Source organism: Macaca nemestrina, chromosome 1 (genome assembly GCF_043159975.1).
Source record: "Macaca nemestrina isolate mMacNem1 chromosome 1, mMacNem.hap1, whole genome shotgun sequence".
Lineage (NCBI taxonomy): Eukaryota > Metazoa > Chordata > Mammalia > Primates > Cercopithecidae > Macaca > Macaca nemestrina.
The window spans coordinates 166,707,186-166,732,353 of record NC_092125.1 but is presented as its reverse complement, the minus strand read 5'-3'; the positions used below and the strand labels follow the sequence as shown (position 1 = coordinate 166,732,353).

At 38.5% G+C, this 25,168-nt stretch overlaps 2 protein-coding genes across 15 annotated transcripts in view; one reads left to right on the top strand and one right to left on the bottom strand.

Moving 5' to 3' along the window:
- DNAI4 (dynein axonemal intermediate chain 4) overlaps window positions 1-24,510 on the bottom strand; it is a 106,619-nt gene extending 82,109 nt beyond the window's left edge. The window contains 3 exon segments of the mRNA XM_011770531.3: window positions 5,929-6,103; window positions 24,271-24,355; window positions 24,358-24,510. Of these exon segments, the coding sequence (XP_011768833.1) occupies window positions 5,929-6,103; window positions 24,271-24,355; window positions 24,358-24,439 (342 nt within the window). The 5' untranslated portion in view covers window positions 24,440-24,510.
- Window positions 24,511-24,573: 63 nt separating this feature from the next.
- LOC105498448 (MIER1 transcriptional regulator) overlaps window positions 24,574-25,168 on the top strand; it is a 64,171-nt gene continuing 63,576 nt past the window's right edge. For 4 of the 14 annotated variants that reach the window (XM_071091594.1, XM_071091573.1, XM_011770538.3 and 1 more), the window contains exon 1: window positions 25,006-25,142. Coding sequence is in view for 3 of the 14 variants with exons in the window: in XM_011770550.3 (XP_011768852.1) it covers window positions 24,637-24,703 (67 nt within the window). In the remaining 11 variants the exon portion in view is untranslated. The other 10 variants (XM_011770550.3, XM_011770537.3, XM_011770536.3 and 7 more) reach the window with 4 other exon arrangements.

The window sequence follows — 25,168 nt, the reverse complement described above, 5'->3', positions numbered from 1 at the left end:
AGAGTTCTGCTTTCTTCACTTCTAACACTTGTTATGTTACTCTTTGATTCTAGCCATCTTAGTGGGTATAAAGTGAATATATCATTGTGGGCTTGATTTCGATTTCTCTAACTATGTCCACCATATTTTCATATGTTTTTTGATCATTTGTATGTATTTTCTTAAGAAACGAACATTCAGATTGTATGATCAATATTCAATTATTTGTCTTTATTAATGAATTATAAGAGTTCTTTATATATGATACAAGCTCTTATCAGATACATGTTTCACAAGTATTTTCTATTTCTGTGGGTTATCTTTTCACTCTGTATATGTTTTTGATACAAACATTTAAAAATTTTCGTAAGGTCAAATTTGTCTACTTTTTCTTTTGTTACGTATGCTTTGAGTGTCACATATAAGAAGCCTATGCCAAATCCAAGGTCATAAAAATTTACCCCTATGTTTTCTTCTAAGAGTGTTACAGTTTTAGCTCTTTGAATTAGCTTGAAAATATGAGGTAAGGGTCTAAGTTCATTCTTTTCCAGGTGTCAATCCAGTTATCCTGGCACAATTTGTTCAACAGAATATCCTTTCCCCAGTGAATGATCTCGGCACTCATAAAAAATCAGTTGACTTTAGGTAAATGGGTTTATTTCTGAACTCTCAATTGTATCCCATTGATCTACGTATCTATCTTTGTGCCAACAACAAATTATTTTGATTACTATTGCTTCGTAAATTTTGAAACAGCGAAGTGTGAATCGTCCTACTTTGTTCTTTTTCAGGATGATTTTGGCTCTGCTGGGTCCCCTATGATCCCATATGGATTTTATTTTATTTTATTTTTGAGACAGTTTTGCTCTTGTTGCCCAGGCTGGAGTGCAATGGTGCAATCTTGGCTCACTGCAACTTCTGCCTCCCAAGTTTAAGCGATTCTACTGTCTCTGCCTCCCAAGTTCAAGCAATTCTCCTGCCTCTACCTCCCGAGTACCTGGGATTACAGGCATGCGCCACCACACCCGGCTAACTTGGTATTTTTAGTAGAGATGGGGTTTCACCATGTTGTTCAGGGTGGTCTCGAACTCCTGGTCTCAGGTCATCCACCCACCTTGGCTTCCCAAAGTGCTGGGATTACAGGCATGAGCCACTGCTCCTGGCCCCGTATGAATTTTAGAATCAGTTGTCAGTTTGTAGAAAGAAGTCAGTTGGAATTCTGATAACAATTGTGTTAAGTTTACAGATCAGTTTGGGGAGTATAACAATCTTAACAATAGTAGGTCTTTTGATCATGACCATGGGATACTTTCCCATTTAATTAGATCTTATTTAATTTCTTTCAATAATGTTTTACAGTTTTCAGAGCATACATTTTGCACTTCTTCTATTACATTTATTTGTAAGTATTTTACTGTTTTTGATGCTATTGAGAAATAAATTATTCTTAATTTTCAAATGGTTCTATGCACACGTCTAGAAATACAATTTATTTGTATATTGATCATGTATCCGGCAAACTTACAAAACTCATTTGCAAGTCCTTATCGTTTTTTAGTGAATTCCTTATGAGTCTGTATATATAACATCATGTCATCTACAAATAGAGATGTTTTTACCTCTTACTTTCCAACCTGGATGCCTTTTCTTTTTCTTGTCTAATTTCCATGCCTAGAACCTCCACGATAATGTTGAATAGCAATGCAAGGACTTGTCTTGTTCCTGATCATAAGGAGATCAACTGTGATTAAATATAATGTAAGCTGTGGGGTTTTTGCAAATCCTTTATCAGATTGAGGAAATTCCCTTCTATTCCTAGTTTGTTGCATGTTTATGTCATGAAAAGATGCTGGATTTTTAAAAAATGTCTTTTCTGTCAATTTTGTTGATCTTTTTAAAGAACCAGCTTTCGATTTCATTGATTTTCTCTATTGTTTTTCTATTCAAGATTTCATTAATGTCCACCCAAATATTTTTTATTTCCTTCCTTCTGCTTATTTCATGTTATTTTGTGTTATTCACTCTTTTTTTTTTCGAGTTTCTTCAGTTGGAAGGGTAAGTTATTTGAGATCTTTCTTCTTTCTAATACAAATGTATATCTATAAATTTCCCTCTAAGCAGTGCTTTAGCTGTATCCCATAAGCTTTGGTATGTTGTGTCTTGATTATCTATCATCTCGGAGTATTTTCTGATTTTCCTTTTAATTTCTTCTTTTATTGATTATTTACATATCACTATCACAATAGTACATTATTTCTATTAGTGAATATTTTTCTAATGTAGATTGTAATTTCATTAATGATGTTTCATTACATTTTAAGGTTGAATATTTCATTGTGTGTATATACCACATTTTGTGTATCCAGTCATTTGTTGATGAGGACTTTAGTTGCTTTCACCTTTTAGCTATTGTGCATAATGCTGATATGAAGATGGTTGTACAAATATCTGTTTGAAACTCTGCTTTTAAGTCTTTTGATATATACTCCTTCCTGAATCATATAGTAATTCTACTTTTAAGGTTTGGAGGAACCACAATACTGTTTTTCTTTCCTTTTTTCTTTTGAGACAGGATATAGCTCTGTCATTCAGGCTAGAGTGCAGTAGCATGATCATAGCTCACTGTAGTCTTGAAATTCTGGGTTCAAGTGATTCTCCTGAGCATCTGTGACTACAGGCTCTTGCCACCACACCTGGTTAATTTATTTTTTCATCTTCTTATAGAGATGGGGTCTTGCTATGTTGTTCAGGCTGGCCTCAAACTCCTGACCTCAAGCAATCCTCCTGCCTCAGCCTCCCGAAGTGCTGAGCCTGGCGTCAAGTAATCTTCCTGCCTCAGCTTCTCAAAGTGCTGAGATTACAGGTGTGAGCCACCATGCCTGGCCCTACAATACCATTTTTCACAGTGGCCACACCATTTCACAATCCACCAACAGTATGCAAGGGTTTCAATTTCTCCATGTCTTACCAACACTTTTTATTTTAATAGTAGCCGTCATAATGGGTATGAAGTAGTGTCTTACTGTGATTTTGATTTGCATTTCCTAATGCTTAGTGATGTTGAGTATCTTTTCCTGTGTTTGTTGGTTATTTGTGCATCTTCTTTGTAAAAATATCTAATCAAATTCTTTGCCCATTCTTTTAATTGGGCTGTTTCTTTGTTGTTAATTTGTAGTTATTTACATATTCTGGTTATTAGCACCTTATCAAATATATAATTTGCAAATATTTTCTACCATCCTGTGGGTTTTTTCACTCTGTTAACGTCTTTTGATAGACAGAAGTTTCTAATTTTAATGTAGCCCAATATATATATTTTTTCTTTAGCTGCATATGCTTTTGGTGTCATATGCAAGAAATTGTTGACAAATAATTTCTTTTCCCTGTTTTCCACTAGGAGTTTTATAGAGTTAGCTCTTATTTGGGGTCTTTGATCCATTCTGAGTTTATTTTTGTAGATGGTATAAGGTAAGGATCCAACTTCATTCTTTTTCATGCGGATATCCAGTTGTCCCAACAAGATTTGTTGACAAAACTGTCTTTTCTCCATTGTACAGTCTTGGCTTCTTTGTCAAAACCATTTGACCATATATGTGAAATTTTATTTCTGGGTCATTCCATTCCATTGGTCTATACTGTATGTTTGTCTTTATTCTACTACCACCCTGTTTTGATTACTACAGATTTGTAGTAAGTTTTAAAATCAGGAAGTATGAGACTTCCAACTTTGTTCTTCTTATTCAAGATTGTTTGGGCTATTTGCATCTCTTGATATTTCATATACGTTTTAGGATAGGTTTTTCTACTTCTGAAAAAATATCACTGGGATTTTGGTAGGGAATGTATTGAATCTATAAGTCACTTAGGTAGTATTGACATCCTAACACTGTTATGCCTTCCAATCTACGAACAAGAAATGTTTTTTCCGTTTACTGGTGTATTCTTTGCTTTCTTTTGTGTTTTGTAGTTTTCAGTATACAAATCTTTGGCCTCTTGGTTAAATTTATCCCTAAGTATTTTATTATTGTTGATGCTATTGTAAATGCAATCTTTTTCTTAATTTCCTTTTTGGAAATTCATTGTTAGGAATGCAACTAATTTGTGTTGTTGATTTTCTATCCTGCAACTTTGCAGAATTCATTTTTTAGTTGTGTGTGTGTCTGTGTAATTTTTAGTTTTCTACACATAAGATCACATCAGAGAGAACTTTACTTCTTCCTTTCCGATTTGGGTGCCTTTTATTTATTTAATTTGAGACAGAGTGTGGTGCTATCTCTGCTCACTGCAACCTCTGCCTGCCAGTTTCAAGTGATTCTCCTGCCTCAGCCTCCCAAGTAGCTGGGATTACAGGCACCTGCCATGACGGGTGGCTGATTTTTTTGTATTTTTAGTAGAGACAGGGTTTCACCATGTTGGCCAGGAGGGTCTCAAACTCCTGATCTCAAGTCATCCGCCTGCCTTGGCCTCCCAAAGTGCTGGGATTAAAGGCGTGAGCCACCATGCCCACCTGGATGCCTTTTATTTCTTTTTCTTGCCCAATTGCCCTGGCTAGGACTGCCACTACTATGTTGAAGAGAAGTGGTAAAAGCAGGCATCCTTCTTTTGTTCTTGGACCTTAGGAGAGATGCTTTCAGTCTTTCACCATTGGAGAAAATATACATGTATAATAAATATTTTCACCATTGGAGAAAATAGACATGTATAATAAATATTTTCACCATTGGAGAAAATAATTTTTTATATATATAAATAAATGAAATATACTTTATTTGTATACACATGCATATATATTTATATGCGTGTATTCATATATATGTATATGTATATATATACACATAAGTAAGTGAAATACATATGTGCAAATATATCGTATTTGTTTAATAAAATGAGGGTTTAGTTTTCCACCATTATATATAAAGGTACTATAAACATTCATGTAGTAGTGTTTATACAAACATATACTTTCTTTTCTCTTGGTAAATACCTAGACATGGAATAGCTGGATGATATAGTAGGTATATGTTAACACTTAGTAAGTTGACGAATAATTGTTTTCTATTTTCCATGTCTACCAGCCATGTGAGAGTTTTAGTTCCTCCACATACTTGTCAATACTTGATATGATCAGTCTTTTAATTTTAGCCATTCTAATAGCTACGTAGCAGTGTTGTATGGTGTTTAATTAATACTGATCATCTTTTCATGTGCTCCCATGCTATCTGTTTATCTATTCTGCTGAAGTGTTAGTTCAAACATTTTGCTAATTTTTAAAAATTGGGTTGTCTTAATATTGCTTTGAAGGTTGTTTATACGTTTTAGTTATAAGTACTTTATCAAAATATACTTTGTAAATAATTTTCCCCAGTGTGTCACATTTCTTTGTATTCTGTTATCAATGTCTTTGACAGAGAAAAAGTTTTAATTTTGATGAAGTCCAACTTACGAATTTTATCTTTTATGGACTCTTCTTTTAATGTCCCATCTAAACAAATGCTGAACCCATTCAAAGTTATATATTATTTGCTTTTCTGTATATATGTTATCATTTGATTAAAAGTTTAAAAGAGTTAATTCTTAATTATAAATCTCCTAATGAGGCACAATAACTGACTTTATGACAAATAATTTTATTATATTTTCAAGACTATATTGCTGACAACAATGAAAGATATTGTAACATATATAATTAATACCATAAGCAAATAGTTCTTAAGGGCATGAATAGACTTTTCTCATTCCACTCTAATATTCTTCTTATCAACAACTAGTTATAGAGCCAAGTGTCAGTATTATGTTGTATGGAATAATATGTGGTAGAAATTAACAAAATCTGTTTCCAAATTACAAGTGAGTGATTATCTGAAAGCAGCATATTTTCTATCTTTAACATTTCAATTGAGTTTTTCATGGTGCCATTTTCAGATAAACTCAGAATTCTAAGAATATTACCTGCATTGTCTTTATACTGAGATTTGTTTTGTCTGCAGTTTTCAATTCAGGTGGAATAAGCACGGTTTTGGACACAGCCATTCTGCTTTGATTTGCACCAGTATATCCTTTCCCTGAAGTTGCTTTCATTGTAGCAAAAAAGCTAATAGACTTCTTTGGTTGTGTGGCAATGTTCCTGTATAAGGAAATTAAAATATAATGCAAAGGATTCAAGATTGAAAAGAAAAATCAACCAACAATAAAAAGTAGACTTTCATTTAAAAACATGTGAACAATCTAAACATATAACAAGAAATAATGATAGCTACTTGAAATCTTATTATGTATAAACATAGTTCTAAAGAGTTGGCACATATTACATCACTTTCTCCTCACAATTCCAAGAGGTTGCTATTAATGTTATTTTATATAAAGTCACAGAGGCTTTAAGGGGAAACATTCCTACAATGGTTGAGATTTGAACCCAGGTAGTCAGATCCTAAGTCCATGCTGACTTCTCTGGGTCTTAGTTTCTTTGTCTGCAAAATGAGGATAATAATAGTACTTAACTTATAGGTTATTATGAGGATTAAAAAAATTAATTTTTGTATTGTGGTTAGGAAGTTCCTGGCACATAGTAAGCACACATGAGTGCGTAGTGCAGTTACATAGGCAGATTTAAACGTGATTAATAAAGCCTGAGAAAGAATAGTGTGTTCCTTCCTGAATTATATACTACTTTTCTTTTCTCTTTTTTTTTGAGACAGAGTCTCGCTCTGTCACCCTGGCTGGAGTGCAGTGGCGTGATCTCGGCTCAATGCAACCTCCACCTCCTGGGTTCAAGTGATTCTTCTGCCTTAGCCTCCCAAGTAGCTGGGACTACAGGCATGCAGCACCATGCCTGGCTAATTTTTGTATTTTTAGTAAAGATGGGGTTTCACCATGTTGGCCAGGCTTGTCTCAAACTCCTGGTCTCGTGATCTGCCCGCCTCAGCCTCCCAAAGTGCTAGGATTATAGGCATGAGCCACCGTGCCCTTTTTAATAAGAAGAGAAGTTGCAATCAAAATATTTATATCCATGAAAAAATATTTTTTCACTTTTGGATTTACCCTGTCAATTCCTTAAGACAAGGACTTACCTTATCATTTTATCCCTTCTAGTACTCTGTAATATGGATTTCTATAAAATGGGGATGATCCTCCCTGACATTATAAAAAAGAAATATGCTGCCAAACATTTTAAATAATATGTTTACTTTTTAAATCATAAAAAATCAGACAAGAATAAATATGTTTAAATAACGATCAATCCAGTTTTCATATTTTATTTTTCTTCATAGCATTTATCGTTACTTGACATTTTGTTGTTCACCCCTCTAGAGAATGTAAGCATGTTTAGGGCAGGAACTTGGTCTTGTTCACTGCTATATCCCTAGCACCCAGCACAATGCCTAGTATACCATGGACATTTTAATATTTTAAAAATATATGAGTGAATGAATTCCATTTGTGCACTATTTCAATTTACATTTAAGTATCCTACCCTATTCTCCTTCTGTCTATAAGAACTTAACCCCTAACATCTCTAAAAAAAAAAGTAACAATCATGTAAAAACTCCTTCAAATTATTTTGCCACCTCCTTTAAATTCTTTTCCCACCTCCCACAAACTCACTTACCTCTTTTTTTCCTTTCTCAGTAAGAGTTGCCATTCTTATCTAAGACTAACCTTTTATGTGAACTCTGAAACCTGTCACTGGTGTCTCAGGGACACTTCTCCATCCATAATTCCACGTCTCCTATCTTATTTTTTTCTGTCTTTTCCCTGTGAGCACAAAATTATGCCCCAATCATCTCCTCAACTTAAAAATCCTTCCTTTAACTATGTCTTCCTCTACCTATTACTATATCTCTCCTTCCTTTCACAGTCCAACTTCTTAAAATGTTAGTCAGTAATACTGCCTACTACATGACTCCTCTTTTTGCTCTGTAACTACAATCTAGCTTCACTGTTTCTTCTTCAGCTGACCATTCCTTCTTAAAATTGACTTCTCAGATTCATTTCTCTCATACCTTAGCCTATTCTTCAACCTCCTTGAGACCTCTAATTTCCTGACCTTTCCATTTCTACCAAATAATCAGAACATTTTAGATTTCTCTTTTCTCTATTAATCTTGAATCCACAATTTATCAATTGACTCACTCTTTTGCCATTACCTTCAACTCTCTCATTCTCTTCCTTCTTAACATTTTGCCCTACTATCCTTACAAAATCTGGTCCTCCCATTCCCTTTTCCTTTGAGCTCCCCTTTTACAGATTATGTTTAGGCTCAAATCTTAGTTATGTGATTTCTCACTATATACACTATCCCTGAGTAAATTCCATGGTTTCAATGACCACATGTACTCTACTTTCTTATGGCATTTACTTTTCTCTTCTATCATCCTCTGAAGACTTCATATCCTAAGTCACTGGCTCTATCTCTAATAGCTACTTCTGGCATAATTCTTGAGCATTTCAATGTCCATGAAGGTAATCCTTCAAATACCCTGGCCTCTTAGCTCCTTGAAATCTTCTCACATAAATAATTTTACCTGCCTTGCTACTTCAGACACTTACTCCCATAGTCATACTTGTGGTTTTTCTCTTTAGTAAGGTCAATCAGCACTTCCTATTTTTCCAGCACACCCTCTCAAACTCCAATCCTTCAACAATCCTTCGACCCTATTATGACCTTCAGGCCCTTGATTCTACCATGCTTTATTCCTGTACCATCTTTCTCATGCCATCTCTTCCCTCTTGAGGTTATGATTAGTTATTTTAATTGATAGTTAATTATTATAATCATTCTTTACTTACATTCTCACCATACCTTTCCCTTCATTTCAGCATACTTGCTGGCAAAACCAAAATCGTGGTTATTTCCAATTATCCTCTTACTTTGAGCCTATACCTGTATATTAACCATGTTTATAGTGTATGTAAATTTGATGCTGTAACATCTGACCTACATGCATGGGTCAAACACATGCCCTATTCTGGAAAACCTGATGCTATGCCTAAGTTACCTTGTCTTGGCCTCCAGCCTCTGTTCTTGCCTTCCATCCTCTTTCCTAAGAGAAGTCCTCCTCCCAGGAATGCACTTGTCAAATGCAAACCAAACAATCAAGAATCCACACCATTATGGGGCTTTCACCCTCTGTGCCATTATACCTGTCCTAATCACCCCATGGCCAAATGTCATACCAAGAGGGGCAGCTCCTGTGCTCCAGAACCCATTGAAATTATTCAAAGTAGCTAATCCTAAAGTTGTCTACACTGCCTCATTACTTCTGGGTAGTCCCCTGTGGTGTGGTGGGCCCCCTCTTCCTTGGAACTGTGAATAACAAACTATTTTTTCAATGGCAATGACTTCCTGATCTATTAGACTAACTATAACCTAAATTTTGTAATAATACACTATATTTTAACTCAACCTGTGCAGCTAAATGAAACTGGAAGAAAAATACCCAACTGTGATGACAGGACTCACTTTAAATTATGGATCATTATTTAAATCAGAGTCCTTAATGTGCCAGCAATCTGTATTTTCTCGGTCCATGTTTTACTACACTCTTTAAGGCTATCTTATACCTTCTCTTTCTTCAAATATGAAAACCTCCTCTCACAATTTCACTCTCAGCCATCTGAATGAGAACACTGAAACAATCTGGTAACTTCTACATGCTCGCACTGTCACATCTATGCACTTGCCTATATCTGTGCCTATATTCTCTGTTTCTTTCTTGTTACTCTGAATGAATTCTCTATTATTACAGTTTAGGTCACTCCCTCTACATGCATACTAGATTCCATTTCTTTTCTGCCTATTCAAGGACATTGCTCTAGCAGCTCTCTCTCTGCATCATAAGTTTTTCTCTCTCTATTAGATTATTACCTTCAGCATGTAAACAAACTGTTATTTCTACCATCTTAAACAAACAAACAAAAAACACTTCTCTTTACTTCATCTGTCTCTCCAGCTATCAATCATTCATGTTTCCTTTAATTATAGCAACCCCTGGGGAAAAATTTCCTATTTATTGTTTCCTCTTCTCTCTCTCTACACACACACACACACACACACACACACACACACACACACACACACACACAGAGTCTCTCTTGAAAAGTCTGATCAGGCTTTTGCCCTTATCATTCCATCAAAAGGATTATTACCAAGGTCCAATCACCTCCACAATACTAACTCTAATAATGGTCATTTCAAGTGTTTTCATCTTTCTTACCTGCAGCATTTGACCCAGCTGTTCATTCTTTTCTTTTTTTTTTTTTTTTTTTTTTCTTTTTTTTAACTTGGATCGCAGGCCATTCTCTTTGCTTGGTTTTCCTCCTCCCTTTTCTGTGGCAATCATCCTTGCACTTCTCTTTTCTATTTACATTCATAGTCTGGGAACTCATCTAATGCCATGATTTAAACGTAATCTATGCAAAAATTATTCCCAAATACATGTATATCTCTAACTAGACCTCTCCTCTATACATCTGCTTGCCTACTAGACACCACTAACTGAAACTCAGCATGTCCAAAACTAAGTTCCTGACATTAACCTCCACCACCACCACCACATCACCCTCACCCCATCCAACAAATCCACTCCTCTAAAACTCTTCCCTATTTTTGTTAAAGGCAACTTTACTCTTCCAGTTGCTTGGGTGAAAAAAAATTTCAAAATACATCTAGAATCCATTCATTTGTCACCACTCTTGTTGCTACCATCCTGATCCAAACACTATCCTATCTCTCTTGGATTACTGCAGTAGCCTTTTGCTTCATCTTCCTACTTAACCTGGATCCCCTGAAGTTTATCCTCCACATAACAACCACAACGACCTTTTTAAAACACATATAAGGGTTGGGCACAGTGACTCATGCCTGTAATCCCAGTACTTTGGAAGATTGAGGCAGGAGGATTGCTCGAGGTCTGGAGTTCAGGGTTATAGTGAGCTATGATTACGCCACTGTACTCCAGCCTGGGCAACAGGGTGAGACCCTGTCTCTAACAAATATAGAAGAATAAGATAAAATAAAATAAAATAAAATAAAATAAAATAAAATAAAATAAAAATAAAATATGACTACTCGAAATCCTTCATTTACCATCCCATTCAGAATAAAAGCCTAAGTCCTTACTATGACTTTAAAAGTCTTACATGCATACAGCTAGGCCTCTGATTTCATCTTTAGTGATCTCTTCCTTGTTTACCCTGCTTCAACCACAGTGGCATCTTTTATATTCATGCTGGGCACATTTTCCTATCAAAGACTTGAATTTATGTTTCCTTTGCCTGAAATGCTCTTTCTCATACACGTACATGCTTAGCATCCTCACTTTCTTTAGGTCTTTAATGAAAAACTACCCTCTCCTCACCTGCCCTAATCACCCCATGGCCACATACCAGAACAACAGGGGCAGCCCCTGTGCCTCAGGCCTTCCCTGGCTTCCCTTTCTAAAGTGTCAAAGTTCTCTCTCAAGTACCTCATTATCTTCTTGCCTTATTTTTCTCCTTAGAACTTTTTACTATCTAACATAGTGTATCTTTAACTTATGTATCTTGTGAATCAGTTATTGCTTCCCCTTGGAATCTAAGTTCCGTGAGGGTAGGAACTTTAGGCTCTTTTATTCCCTGTTGTATCCCTAATGCTTACAACAGTACCTGAGTGTGGAAAAAACATAAACTGTTTTTGCTCTGCTCTCATACCACAACAATCAATACAGATTTCTGTGGCCAAATGTGTAGGGTTTCTCCCCACACGCCATCTGGGTGTCCTCCAATTCAATTCCAGCACTATCTACCTGAAGATAGTCTCAGATCCTACAGGCAGAGAGCTCAGTCCCATAAGACTACCTCTGACTTTGAATGGCAGTTGAAAAAAATAGGTTGTGGCCTGTTTCTGAATGACCTGCTATAAAATCAGGGTTCTGTCCAAACAACTTGACCTTACTGTTTTAGCCTAGCCCTCATGTCTGCGTGCAGCGGCTGCCACTGCTTTAATACTGTTAGAGGCCCTAAAAATCACAAACTATGCTCAACTCTACAGTTCTCATAACTTCCAAAATCTATTTTCTTCCCCCAACCATCGCTCAGGACAATGCTTATGCTGACAAGTTAGCTAAAAAAGCAACTAGCGTTCCAACTTTTATCCCTCACGGCAGTTTTCCTCCTTCACATCGGCCGCTCCCACCTACTCCCCTGCTGAAAGTTCCACCTATCAATCTCTTCCCACACAAGGCAAATGGTTCTTAGACCAAGGAAAATATCTCCTTCCAGCCTCACAGGCCCATTCTATTCTGTCATCATTTCATAACCTCTTCCATGTAAGTTACAAGCCGCTAGCCCGTCTCTTAGAACCTCTCATTTCCTTTCCATCATGGAAATCTATCCTAAAGGAGATCACTTCTCAGAGTTCCATCTGCTATTCTACTGCCCCTCAGGGATTGTTCAGGCCCCCTCCCTTTCCTACACATCAAGCTGGAGGATTTGCCCCTGTCCAGGACTGGCAAATTGACTTTACTCACATGCCCCAAGTCAGAAAACTAAAATATCTCTTAGTCTGGGTAGACACTTTCACTGGATGGGTAGAGGCCTTTCCCATAGGGTCTGAGAAGGCCACCGTTGTCATTTCAGACATAATTCCTGGTTTGGCCTTCCTACCTCTATATAGTCTGATAACAGACCAGCCTTTAATAGTCAAATCACCCAAGCAGTTTCTCAGGCTCTTAGTATTCAGTGAAACCTTTATATCCTCTACCGTCCTCAATCTTCAGGAAAGATAGAACACACTTATAGTCTTCTAAAAACACACCTCACCAAGCTCAGTCACCAACTTAAAAAGGACTAGACAATACTTCTACCACTTTCCTTTCTCAGAATTCAGGCCTGTCCTCGGAATGCTATAGGTTACAGCCCATTTGAGCTCCTGTGTGGACACTCCTTTTTATTAGGTCCCAGTCTCCTTCCAGACACCAGATCAACTTAGACTGCATCCCAAAAAACTTTCATCCCTACCGTCTTCTGTCTAGTCATACTCCTATTCACCGTTCTCAACTACTCATAAATGCCCTGCTCGAGTTTACACCGCTTCTCCAAGCCATCACAGCTGATATCTCCTAGTGCTATCCCAAACCGCCACTCTAAATTCCCTCTTAAAGTAAATAAATAATCTTTGCTGGCAAGGCTATGCTGAACCTCCTTGGGCACTCTCTAATTAGATGTCCTAGGTCCTCCCAATTCTTAGTCCTTCAATACCTGTTTTTTCTCCTTCTCTTACCTTGTGTTTTCCGTTTAGTTTTTCAATTCGTACAAAACCCATCCAGGTCATCACCAGTCATTCAATACGACAAATATTTCTTCTAACAACCCCACAATATCACCCCTTATCACAAAATCTTCCTTCAGCTTAATCTCTCCCACTCTAGGTTCCCACGCTGCCCCAAATCCCGCTTCAAGCAGCCCTGAGAAACATCGCCCATTCTTTCTCCATACCACCTCCCAAAAAAATTTTTCGCTGCCCCAACACTTCAACACTATTTTATTTTTCTTATTAATATAAGAAGGCAGGAATGTCAGGCCTCTGCGCCCAAGCCAAGCCATCGAATCCCCTGTGACTTGCACGTATATGCCCAGATGGCCTGAAGTAACTGAAGAATCACAAAAGAAGTGCAAACGCCCTGCCCCGCCTTAAATGATGACATTCCGCCACAAAAGAAGTGAAAATGGCCCGTCCTTGCCTTAAGTGATGACATTATCTTGTGAAATTCCTTTTCCTGGCTCATCCTGGCTCAAAAGCTCCCCCACTGAGCACCTTGTGACCCCCTACTCCTGCCCGCCACAGAACAACCCCACTCTGTAATTTTCCTTTACGTACCCAAATGCTATAAAACGGCCCCACCCTTATCTCCCTTCGCTGACTCTCTTTTCGGACTCACCCTGCCTGCACCCAGGTGATTAAAAAGTTTTATTGCTCACACAAAGCCTGTTTGGTGGTCTCTTCACACGGACGTGCACGACAACTTCTACTTGCCAAAGTTTATGTAAAATGGAAATAATATGGTCTTTGTGCACCTTTCAAGGTCAACCTGCAAACTATAGAGTTCCTAAGTCCTCTTTTTCTCTATTTTTTTTTTTCCTTTTCTGCCTGCTCTAAATCTGCTGTTACTTTTCTATTAAGATAAAAACAAGTTCTTTTAGCAAGCCAGTGAATTTGTATTTACCTCGTGGCTAAAAGCTCTGAAGTAAAAGCTATAGAATCTCTGTGTGTGTGTGTATTTAAAAGACCTTTATAATTTCTATAATTTTATGTTTAATTGGCAATTAAATCTGTTTTCATTTCCTTCTAGCACATCAAACTTTTTCTCTCTGCATCTTATAATATAAATTTTGCTATTTGACTTTCACCCAAGTTGTTTCCTTTAACATGCAAATTTAAGGCTATTTAGCTGACGACTGCCCAGGGTTGTGAAACAGGTTATCAAGAATCAGAAAATCTGAGATAGGAAAAAACAAAAAAAAGGTTTTTATGAATCTATGAAATGTACTTCCATCTGCATGCCTAATACGTCTATGTATTTACATGCTGTGTACACAATGTTTCACTACTAAAAATATGTAAAAGAGCTCTAATTGGCTTTAAAAATAAAAGCGCTTAAACCAGGTATTAAAAAGGAAAAGACTAGTCAAATGCTTTTTCGAGTTTATGTAACTTAAGCAAAATCTTTAATAAATAAGCTAGCTTTAAAATTAGTGGTAAAGTAACATTAGAAATGTCCTAAGAATTGCCAGCATACATTTTGTTTGCATTTATTAATCAAGTAATTTCATACTTATCCCTGACAAATACTATAAGGTGTCAAAATTTGGCAAAGGGTTTATAAAACCATAAACCCAGCCCAAGACAGAATGACCTTTGCTCTGTAATCTTTAACAAATAAGACATTAATATTGGTTTAATGATAATACCTACATCTTGAATTATTTAGAAAGATTACCATAACTTCTAATCCTGTGGCTTTAAGCAGTCTAGTCCACAGGCAGTAAGGAGATTTGTTTTGGGAAAGAACTGTTATCCTCTTTGTTTCAAAGCTAAACTATTAACAAAGTACCTCCCAAAGTTACTTTTGCCTATGCCCAGGAATGAACAAGGACAGCTTGGAGGTTAGAAGCAAGGTGGAATCAGTTAGGTCATATCTTTTTCACTGTCTCAGTTATAATTTTGCTATGGCAGTTTCATAACTTTAAATCATGACTATCGCAGTTTTCATATGTCACATAAACAAAATAATTAGGTAAATGTAATGGGATAAATACTTGTAGACAAGCTTGTCATAATTTAGAGTCTAAGGTTATATTAAATTCAATAATTGATATTTCATTATTTGAGTATTTTCCAATAAGTTTATATTGTAGAAAAACATTCTTGGTAAAAACAAAAGAGTGCGTCCTTTTATAAAAACAGTGAACAAGTTTTGTCTAATTCAGTTTAAAGGTTATACATAAAACAAGGTAAAAGGAACCAGGAAATAACAGAAATGTAAAGAAAGTTATAAAAATAAAGAGGTTTTTGTGTGTTAAGAAAGCTTAAAGAGAATAATTTTATAAGAGAAAAAAATCTTTGGTCAGGCACAGCGGCTCAAGTCTGTAATCCAAAACTTTGGGAGGCTGAGGTGGGTGGATCCCAGGATATTAGGTCCCAGGAGACCAGCCTGGCCAACATGGCGAAAGCCATCTCTACTAAAAATACAAAAATTAGCCAGGCGTGGTGGTGTGCACCTGTAATCCAGCTACTCAGGAGACTGAGGCAGGAGAATCGCTTGAACCCAGAAGTGGAGCCTGGGCAACAAAGCAAGACTCTGAAAAAAAAAAAAAAAAGAATTTCATATGATAAATTTAGTCCTAAAACAAAATGACTGGTTGTTTAAGAAGGAGGGACTTTCAGGACAAACCAGAAAGCCAAGCACATCAAGAACAATTGGTGTAAATCACAATAAGAGATTAAAAAAAAAACAAACAAACTTGTATATGATCAAGTTCTCATATTGTTTTGCTTTGCATAGGAATAAAAAACTGAGATTAAGTTTTTTTTTTAAATTAAGGTTATCACATCCATGTATCTTTCTGTATGTGCTCCTGAAGTACTTGTGACATTAAGTTACAGGGTTTTGATTCTTGGGTCTAAAAGGACAAGTCCTGCTAAATCTTAACACTGACAGCAATTAAAGCCTTATCTCCAGGCCCCATAGAAGATGCTAATCAAAATAAACTGCATCCCTGAGACACAGGGCCAGAAATTAAAGCCATTCAACTCTTCAAGGCCCAGGGACTATTGTGAAAGAGGTTGGTGTGTGGGATTTTAAGGGATGATTTTAAGAGAGAAAGTAAGTTCAGTTTCTCTATAAATTAATCAATGTCAAAGGCACACTGATGTAAGACCAGTATATGGGCCCCTGTGTCAGATTAACAAGGTTTTCTTGAAGCATTAACCAACTCCTTAATAAAGGTTATAAAAGACATTTAGAAGCTATATCTTACAGTCAAAATTAGAATTTCATAGTTTATAAAATTTTGAAAAATAAATATAATTGACATCATGCTGTTTTAATTAGGGCTTGTTTGGAAAATTATGTCTCCTTTCTCAAAGAATGAAGATTTTTGCCTTTTTTTTTTGAAATCCTTGAGTGATCACTTTGGTTAAATGAATGACTTATTTTACAATGACCTATGATCCTATTTCATGATATCAAGTCTTTTAAACCTTTGATACTTTATAAGCTTTCCAAAATCAATTTATAAACTGTCTTTTCCTGAACTAATTAATCTTTTAAGATATTAGCTCCCCTAAAGTCCAAAAATGACATAATTTGGCTTATTTGGTATAAAAATTAGATAGGAAGCATTGCCAAATATGAAATGATGTTTGGTTTTCATTGGGCTGTATTTGTATAAATGTTATTGGTATGTGTTCCAAAATGATGGGAAACTCCTATAATTCTGATATAACTTATGTACATTATCAGTAGTTATAATTGTTGTTAAATTATTGTGTGCCACAGAGGTAACACATTTCTTTGTCCGTTGTGTCTCTGATTATGGTTGCCCTAAAATTTTTGTCATCCATGGACAATTGTTCTCTTGTTTTGGTCCTTTTTAGGTGGTTCTATAATCAACTACGGAACTCTAACAGGTGTTCTTAAATGCAGGTTTCTGGTAACTTTGCAGATTGTGACATTACAACACAGGGGGAAAAAAAACTTTCAGGATTCTCATGGAGAGCTGAAATGTTCATGACTATCAAGAAGAACAGTAGTTAACTCCATAAACTGAACTGACAGGAGACTAAAGCAATCATTTTAACTCTTGCTTTAAATGTTGCTTATCCTTTGTTTTCTAGAGTCTTGAAACTTTTCTTTTGAGGTACTGACAGCTTTTAAGAGTTTAGTATACTCCTATGAACAAAATTTTGAGCATATTTGTTTTTTACTACCTGATTTCTCCAGAATTTGGAAATATTTGTGAGTATTCTTAACTTATGGTAATACAGTTATTTGCACAAGTGCAATAACAATCTGTTTTAATTTGTAACAGGACACAATTGGAGAAGTTGGTTATTTTACCAAGGCTTTGACTGAAATTGTGTGCTTTCCTTTAAGGAATCAAACGTGATTTATGGAACCAATAAAGCCCTTGGAAAAGCTGGCCTCATATTTTGTGTACATAGTGCCTGTACAGGGTTTCTGACCTGTGCTAAGTGAAGAATGTCACTTTCTGACAGGCCCGGAAGCCTCAGGTTTATCCTGGAACCTCAAGAGGAGAGGAAATTCACCCAACTCATAGGTATTTGATTGCATAAACCCATGGCTGGGCTCGGCTTATAAAAGTCTTATCTGAGATTCCTCCTATGAAAGTCCAACAGAGCCAGTTTAAAAGCTTATGTAAAAAATTTCTTGTTGCACTGTATAGAAAAATTAGGCCAAGTATAATAAAGCAAACCAGATGTACCATGATTTGTCTTTAGTAAAAATGGGAAACTGGAGAGAAAAATTACATTTCAAAACTATAGTAGACCTGTTGTTAGATTCTAGTCTTTCCTAATGTTTTCTCAATGTTTATTATTTTCTACAGTTTGGACCAAATTCTAATTTTTCTTGGCTACAAGTCTTCAAAATAATGTTTTCAATTTTCTTCCTTCTCTTTTGCCTTATTTTTCCTAATTTGGAGTCACTGAAAACTAACTTGTGCTTTCTTAAAGCCCTGTGAACTGAAGCCAGACAACTTAAACTTCAGAAGAAAATAACAGCAACCTGTTTACATACCTAAGCCACTTTCATACCTACCTACTGATATATGGACTTCAGAGTAATATAGCCTATATCAATTTTTCCAGGATTGTTCTTTTGTTCTTTTGTTTGTTGTTGTTTTTCTCCCTTCTTCCCCCATTTCTTCTTCACAGGACATGAGACTGCATGCTAAAAATGAGCTTTTGGGACCTAACCCATCTAGGAATAAACTGTCCTAGCCATGACAGATCAGATCAAACGCGAGACCAGAGACTCATTTTCTTCTAAAATGTTTTCTCCAAAGATTTTTTAAAAAGAAATGGGGGAAATGTAAAAGGAAAATATCTTGGGTCCCAAAATTACTAAGCTAAGGGAGAATTCAAGCTGGGAACTTCTCAAGACAAACCTACCTCCCATTCTATTCAATGTCATCCTCTGCTCGCTGATATAGATGCATATTCTGATTGCTTCCTTTGGAAAGGCTTATCAGAAACTCAAAAGAATGCAACCATTTGTCTCTCACCTATCTGTGACCTAGAAGCCCCCTCCCTGCTTCAAGTTGTCCCCGCCTTTCTGGACGGAACCAACGTACATATATTGATTGATGTCTCATGCCTCCCTAAAATGTATAAAACTAAGCTGTGCCCTGAACACCTTAGGCACATGTTGCCAGTACTTCCTGGGGCTGTATCACGGGCACACATCCTGAACCTTGGCACAATAAACTTTCTAAATTAACTGAGACCTGTCTCAAATTCTGAGGTTCACATACTCATATGAATAACTGACTACTAGATAACTCTAGTCTAACAGCCATCTCAAAGTGAATAGATGGACAATAAAATAATCTCACATTAACTCATAAAACAGTTCTTCCTCTATTTAAGAAGAACAAACAACTACCTTGAAAATTGGAGACAAGTTGAAAGCAGAGAATCACAAGTTACTGGGGGCAGAAAATGCCACTGAAGCCAGCAATTAAAAAGCAACTAGCTAACTACTGAAGACTTGAGTATAGACTAACTTGAGAGAGAAAATATTCTGGGGGGCCCCTACACTTTCATGAGCTTTACCTCTATGTGGCCACAAAGTTCTCAGGATGAAGATTAAAGAAAAATTTCCTCATGGTTCTAGCAGGTGGATAGGAAGTAACCATTCTAAAATACACCTACAATGTTATGTTCTCCTTAACAAACACCTGCACTCAAGGACAACTACTTTACCAGAGCCTAACTAGAGTTTTATCAGGGTCTAACTGACATGGGGGAAAGGAAATACCCAACTCTGGCCCCCATTAGCCATCTTTTCCCCCTCAAAGAAAAAATGTACTGAAAAGCACTTGTCAAGGTCTCATCTCAGGGACAAAGGCCCATTAAAACACTAAGAGCTAATCATAGGATTGTCAAACCCTTCCCCTCCCCCTACATCTTCCCACTGATAGGAATAGGAAGCAGGGAAATTCAGGGCAGAAGAGGGCAGGTCCTTGGCAAGGGCCCCACCCTCAAGCCTGGAATCATGGCCCAAAGTAAGAACATACATCTGTGTTTTCCTGCTTGAATGCTGCCTTTTCCAAAATCACCCATGGCCCACTCTGCCCCACTATCCTGTGCCCATAAAAACCTTAGGCTCAGCCGGCAGAAAGAGAAGCAGCTGGACGTTGGAAACTATGGTTGGACGTCAGAGAGAAGTGGCTTGACTTCAGAGGGACAGCTTGACGGTGTATCTTTGAAGAGGAATCTTGCTGGGAATGGCTGAACTTTAGGGGAAGATTACCTTCCTGTTCCGTCCCTTTTCCAGCTCCTCTTCCCACTGAGAACCACTTTTATCACAATAAAATCCCTTGCATTTACCAGCTTCAACTCTCACGCAACCTCATTCCTCCTGGACACTGGACAAGAACTTAGGTGCCATTGAGTGTGGGTGCAAAAGGCTGTCATGCTGATCCTCCACTGAGCTGTTAACACTTGTAGACAGCAAAGCTAAAAGGGCACTGTAACACCTCCTCTGGGGTTTCAGAGGTCGTGGGTACCTTCCCCTAGATACTGCTGGGGAGCGAGTATGCAGTTCACTCTTGAAGGCGCCCAAAAGCACTCACTCTGGCTCCTCCATTCACGCACCTGTGCTCCACCTCCCTTGAGGGGTGGAGCAGCGAGTGAGTGGAGTTTGCCCCTGCCAGTGCCTGTGCACCTCAGTTCCCACCTGTGAAGGAGTCACTATCCTGTTTCACCACCACATCTACAGGGCTCCTGTATAATAATGGGATTACAATGGAAAGAACTGCAAGGCTGACTTTATTTAAGAAGTCCCTAGGGAAATTTTAAGAGACAGAAACAAGGACAGTAGAGGAAAATGATGCCTTACACACTTACAACTAAACAGTAAACACAGCCTAATTCCTAGCCACACAAACATAAAACACTACCAGCCTATTTAATCTCAGTTCACATTACCTATACAATATGTTCAGCTCTCAACAAAAAATTGTAAGGCATATCAAAAGGTAAAAAAAAGTGTGACGAGACAAAGCAAGTATCAGAACCACACTCGGATGTGACAGATATTTTGTAACTGTAAGACTGTGAATTTAAAATACTTACGATTAATATGGTATGGGTTCTAATGGAAAAAGTGGATAATATTCAAGAACAGGTGAGTAATGTAAGCAGAGATAAAAACATTAAATAAAAATCAAAAGGAAACATGAACATGTAAGGAATATAAAGGCACTGGACAGAGAAATAGGATGAAGGGTTGAAGAATCAGCAGTTGTTTTTATTGCCATGGTAGACTTGTCCAATATTGTAAAGCTAAAGGCAAGGATCTAACACAGGAAAAGAGAAAGTGGAAAATTGACAAATATTTGCTTCATGAGATCCTTTCCAAGGTCAGGATTAAGTCCTAAAAGGAGGAAGATGAGAAATAACAAATTAGGCCAAACCAAAAGGTTGTAAACTTGTCTGTGAAACTTCGTTTTAATTAGATAACATGGCTACTGCAAAAAATAAAGGTTATACTACTTCCCATCTCCCACCCCATTCTTTCCTGAATAATGTTATGAAATTGTCAACATTTAAGAAACTCCCAAAGGAATTTTTCTTACACTTCATACTATGAGTTGGACAGTTTTTGTATTTTTCAATTTAATAAATTCAATTTCATTTTACCTTAAAATTTCCATACCTGAAGGTGAAAACAAAAACCATACAAGATAAGCAGTAACCAAAGTTACTGAAGTAAATATTCATTCAGCAAATATTTATTTAGCACCTTCTTCATTCTAGGGTATGGATACCGTAGTGAACAAAACAGAAATCTCTGCCCTTTTGGAGTACTATCCTTAGGTGAAGACGGATTAATAAGCAGGTATACTATAAACTTGCAGAAAAACTTTTTTTTTTTGAGATGGAATCTCACTCTGTCAACCAGGCTGGAATACAATGGCAGTGATCATGGATCACTACAGCATCACCTTCCTAGTCTCAAGTAAACTTCCCACCTCAGCCTCCCAAGTAGCTGGGACTACAGGCACATGCCACCACACCTGGCTCAATTTTTTGTAGAGACAGGGATTTGCCATGTTGCCCAGGCTGATTGTGAACTCCCAAGCTCAAGCAATTTGCCCACTTCAGCCTCATAAAGCTGTGAAATTACATGCATAAGCCACTGCGCCTGGCAGGAATACATTTTATGGAAAAATTCAAGCAAAGGTGAGGGATTGAAGAGTTCCAAGGGTGAAGTATTATTACTTTATATTACTTTGGAGCACAGGCTCCAAAGGGGGAACATAGTGTGCCTCATGTGCTGTGGAACACCACGGAATGTAATTAGGCAAAGGGAAGAGTCCATAGTGAGATCCTCTGGGGTCCTGTAAAGAGTTTTACTGAGTGAAATGGAAAAAACTTGAGAAATGTTTCGGGCAGAACCACATTACTACCTGGAGGTTGTTGGCAAGGAGACTATTTAGGTGGGTATCACAATGTAACACAGTGATTTACATGGGAGTGGTAGTCTGGATTTATTTGGCAGGTAGAAATGGTAAAATTTGCTTATGGAGTGAGGTATAAGATGGAAGTCAAGGGTAATCCCAAGGTTTTTCACCTGAGTAATTAAAGAGTGGAATTTGCCATTTACTAAAATGAGAAAGATGGCAGTTAATTAGAAAAGAGAGAAAATATTATACACTTAGTTGTAGATGTGAATTTTGAGATGTTCATTAACTTACAAGTGCAGGTGTTTTTTCTTAAAGTCTGTTTTCTTGGGAGAGGTCTTAGCCAGAGATGAACATTTGTGAATCATCATTATAGGTGATGATAAAGACATCAGAGTGAAGAGGTTTATGGACTGACCCAGCAACACCAATACAGTCCTGGATCGTCAGCTATGAACCACATATACAATCGTGATCTGGTAGCAGAGCTGAAAAATTCCTATTGCCTAACAATGTTGTAGCTGTCACAACATTCAAGCACAAGACATTACCTTTTCTATGTTTACATACACAAATACTTAGCATTGTGTTACAATTGCCTACAGTATTCAGTACAGTAACATGCTGCAGGTTGGTAGCCTAGAAGCAACAAATGTATTTTCATCATTATGCAAACACCATTTAGTGTACTTACACAAATCTCGATGTATAGCCTACTACAGCCTAGGTGTACAGCCTACTATACACTTGTAGCCTAGGTGTATAGTAGCCCATACATCATCTACGTTTGTGTAAGTACACTAGAAGATATTTGCAAAATGCTGAAATTGCCTAACAAGGTATTTCTCAGAAGGGTCACCATCGATGCATGATTGTATTTAGTTATGATAGTGAGGAACAGATACCAGCAAAGGATCTGGAAAAGGAGAAACCACGAACTAAGACAAGAACTAGGAAGAGTGGTTTCTCAGAACCCAAATACAGCTTTTCAAAGCTCAAGAAGTAACAAACTAGACCAACGCTGCTTCATTGAACAAAGAATGAAACTGTGGATCAGCCATTGTATTTGGCTGCATGGCTATTGTTGACTTGCATAGAAGCTGTTTTGGTGGAGTGGTAGGATGGACAAAAGCGTGAGTACCATATTCGAGAGAGAATGCAAGGTTCTCTCCCAAGAACTCTCAACAAGTTCCGCTGAAGAAAGATTAGCTGAGGTGGAGGAGATTGGAGAGGGGAAGAGAAAACAAGTAATTAAGGAACTTTGGAGGAACTTAGTGGACAGTATTATGGGCAGTACTAAGGAACCATTTAAAGACAAGTCCACATAGCTGTGTGCTTTTCTCCAGTCTTGTTCAACTGATGCATAACAGTAGAATGCTGGAAGCAGGAATTAGTTTTAAGGTAAGATGGTATTGAGTAGAGGACAATAAAATACCTCTACTACAGAGCACAGCAATGTTTGGCCTGGTGGCTCACAGAAGCTGAGGCTCTTGAACGTCTGGGCACAGCATGAAGGCATCAAGCTTGAGAGATTGCAGGCCTTAACAAACTAGAAGTGCTAGGAGGAAGGATGGTTCTAAACAAACCAAGTCTTTTCTCACAGAGCAAGCACAGCAGTAGAGATTTTATTTTATTTTATTTTTTAGACAGAGTCTCGCTCTGTTGCTCAGGCAGCAATGGCACGAACTCGGCTCACTGCAACCTCCGTCTCCCGGGTTCAAGCAATTGCCTCAGTCTCCCAAGTAGCTGGGATTACAGGCATGTGCCACCAGACCAGGCTAACTTTTTGTATTTTTAGTAGAGACCAGGTTTCACCATGTTAGCCAGCCTGGACTCGAACTCCTGACCTCAGATGATCCAACCGCCTCAGCTTCCCAAAGTGCTGGGAATTACAGGCGTGGGCCACCGCGCCCGGCCCAGTAGAGATTTTTTTTAAAGACTGTGGTAGGTCGATAAAGGAGCCATTTGTGGCCTGGGCGCTTCGAGGTCTAGAGACTGAACCCAGTTGGGGTACGGCCCTTTCCAAATCCAGAAATATCTATTAATAGAAGGGCTCCCTCCGGGACCCAGGGGGATGGACTACGGTTTTAACCCGGAACTTACAACCTGAAGTTCTGCTGCTTGTGACTGCCTGCCGGAGAGACTGGCATGGTGGCGACCAGCTGGGGAGTGGTCCACCACCCCTTTTCTGGCCGCCTCTGAAGTCTCTGTACCTCCAAGCCCCTGCGTTGGCGGTTCGGGCCGAGGATCCGGAATGTTTGCCGGGCGTCATGGCGACGGTGGAGCTCTGGCTCAACAAGCGGCCGCGCGGTTGGCTGGCGGCACGAGGCCGAGGAGGAGGGCGGAGGCGGAGGGGAGGGCAGAGGGTTGGTGGAGCAGGAGGAAGCTCCGGACGACGACTAGAAGAAGGAGGCGGGCGGCCCGGGCCTCAGGCCCCTCCCAGGCTCTGAGTCTCCCGGCTGCAGGCGGATGGATGGGGCTTCTTCAGGCGGTGGCGGCAGCAGCGAAGGTGGCGGCGGCAGCAGCGGCAGCGGCTGTAAGTGCAGCCTCCACAAGCCATCTTTCCCCTTCTGTTCCAGTTTGGGATGAGGGGCTCCTGAGGTGTCCTCAGTCCCCTTTCTCTCCTTCCCCTCCCCCACAGCAGTGTACCGCCCGGAAGACCCTTAACTTCCGGGGAGGGGCTGCCTCAGAACGCGCCTGGCTTGCTCGCCGCCGGCGGCCGAAGGCGCATGCGCAGCTCCCTCCCCGCCACCGCCCACTACCTCCCAGCGCCGCCCTTTTGCCTTCGCGGTGGCGGCGGCGCGCTGGGAATCCGCTGCGGAGTGAGTTCGCCTCGCCCCGTTCGCTTCGGTCCCTGATCCCAGTCGGGGTGGGGCTAAGCTGACCACCCAGCTGTGGCTCCGCCTCTTTCTCCTGTATTTCCCTCACTTGTGTCCCAGTCCCGGGAGGCTCCCGCTTGCACTGCAGCCTTTATGGTGAGCAGCGCCCTGGGCCAACCTGC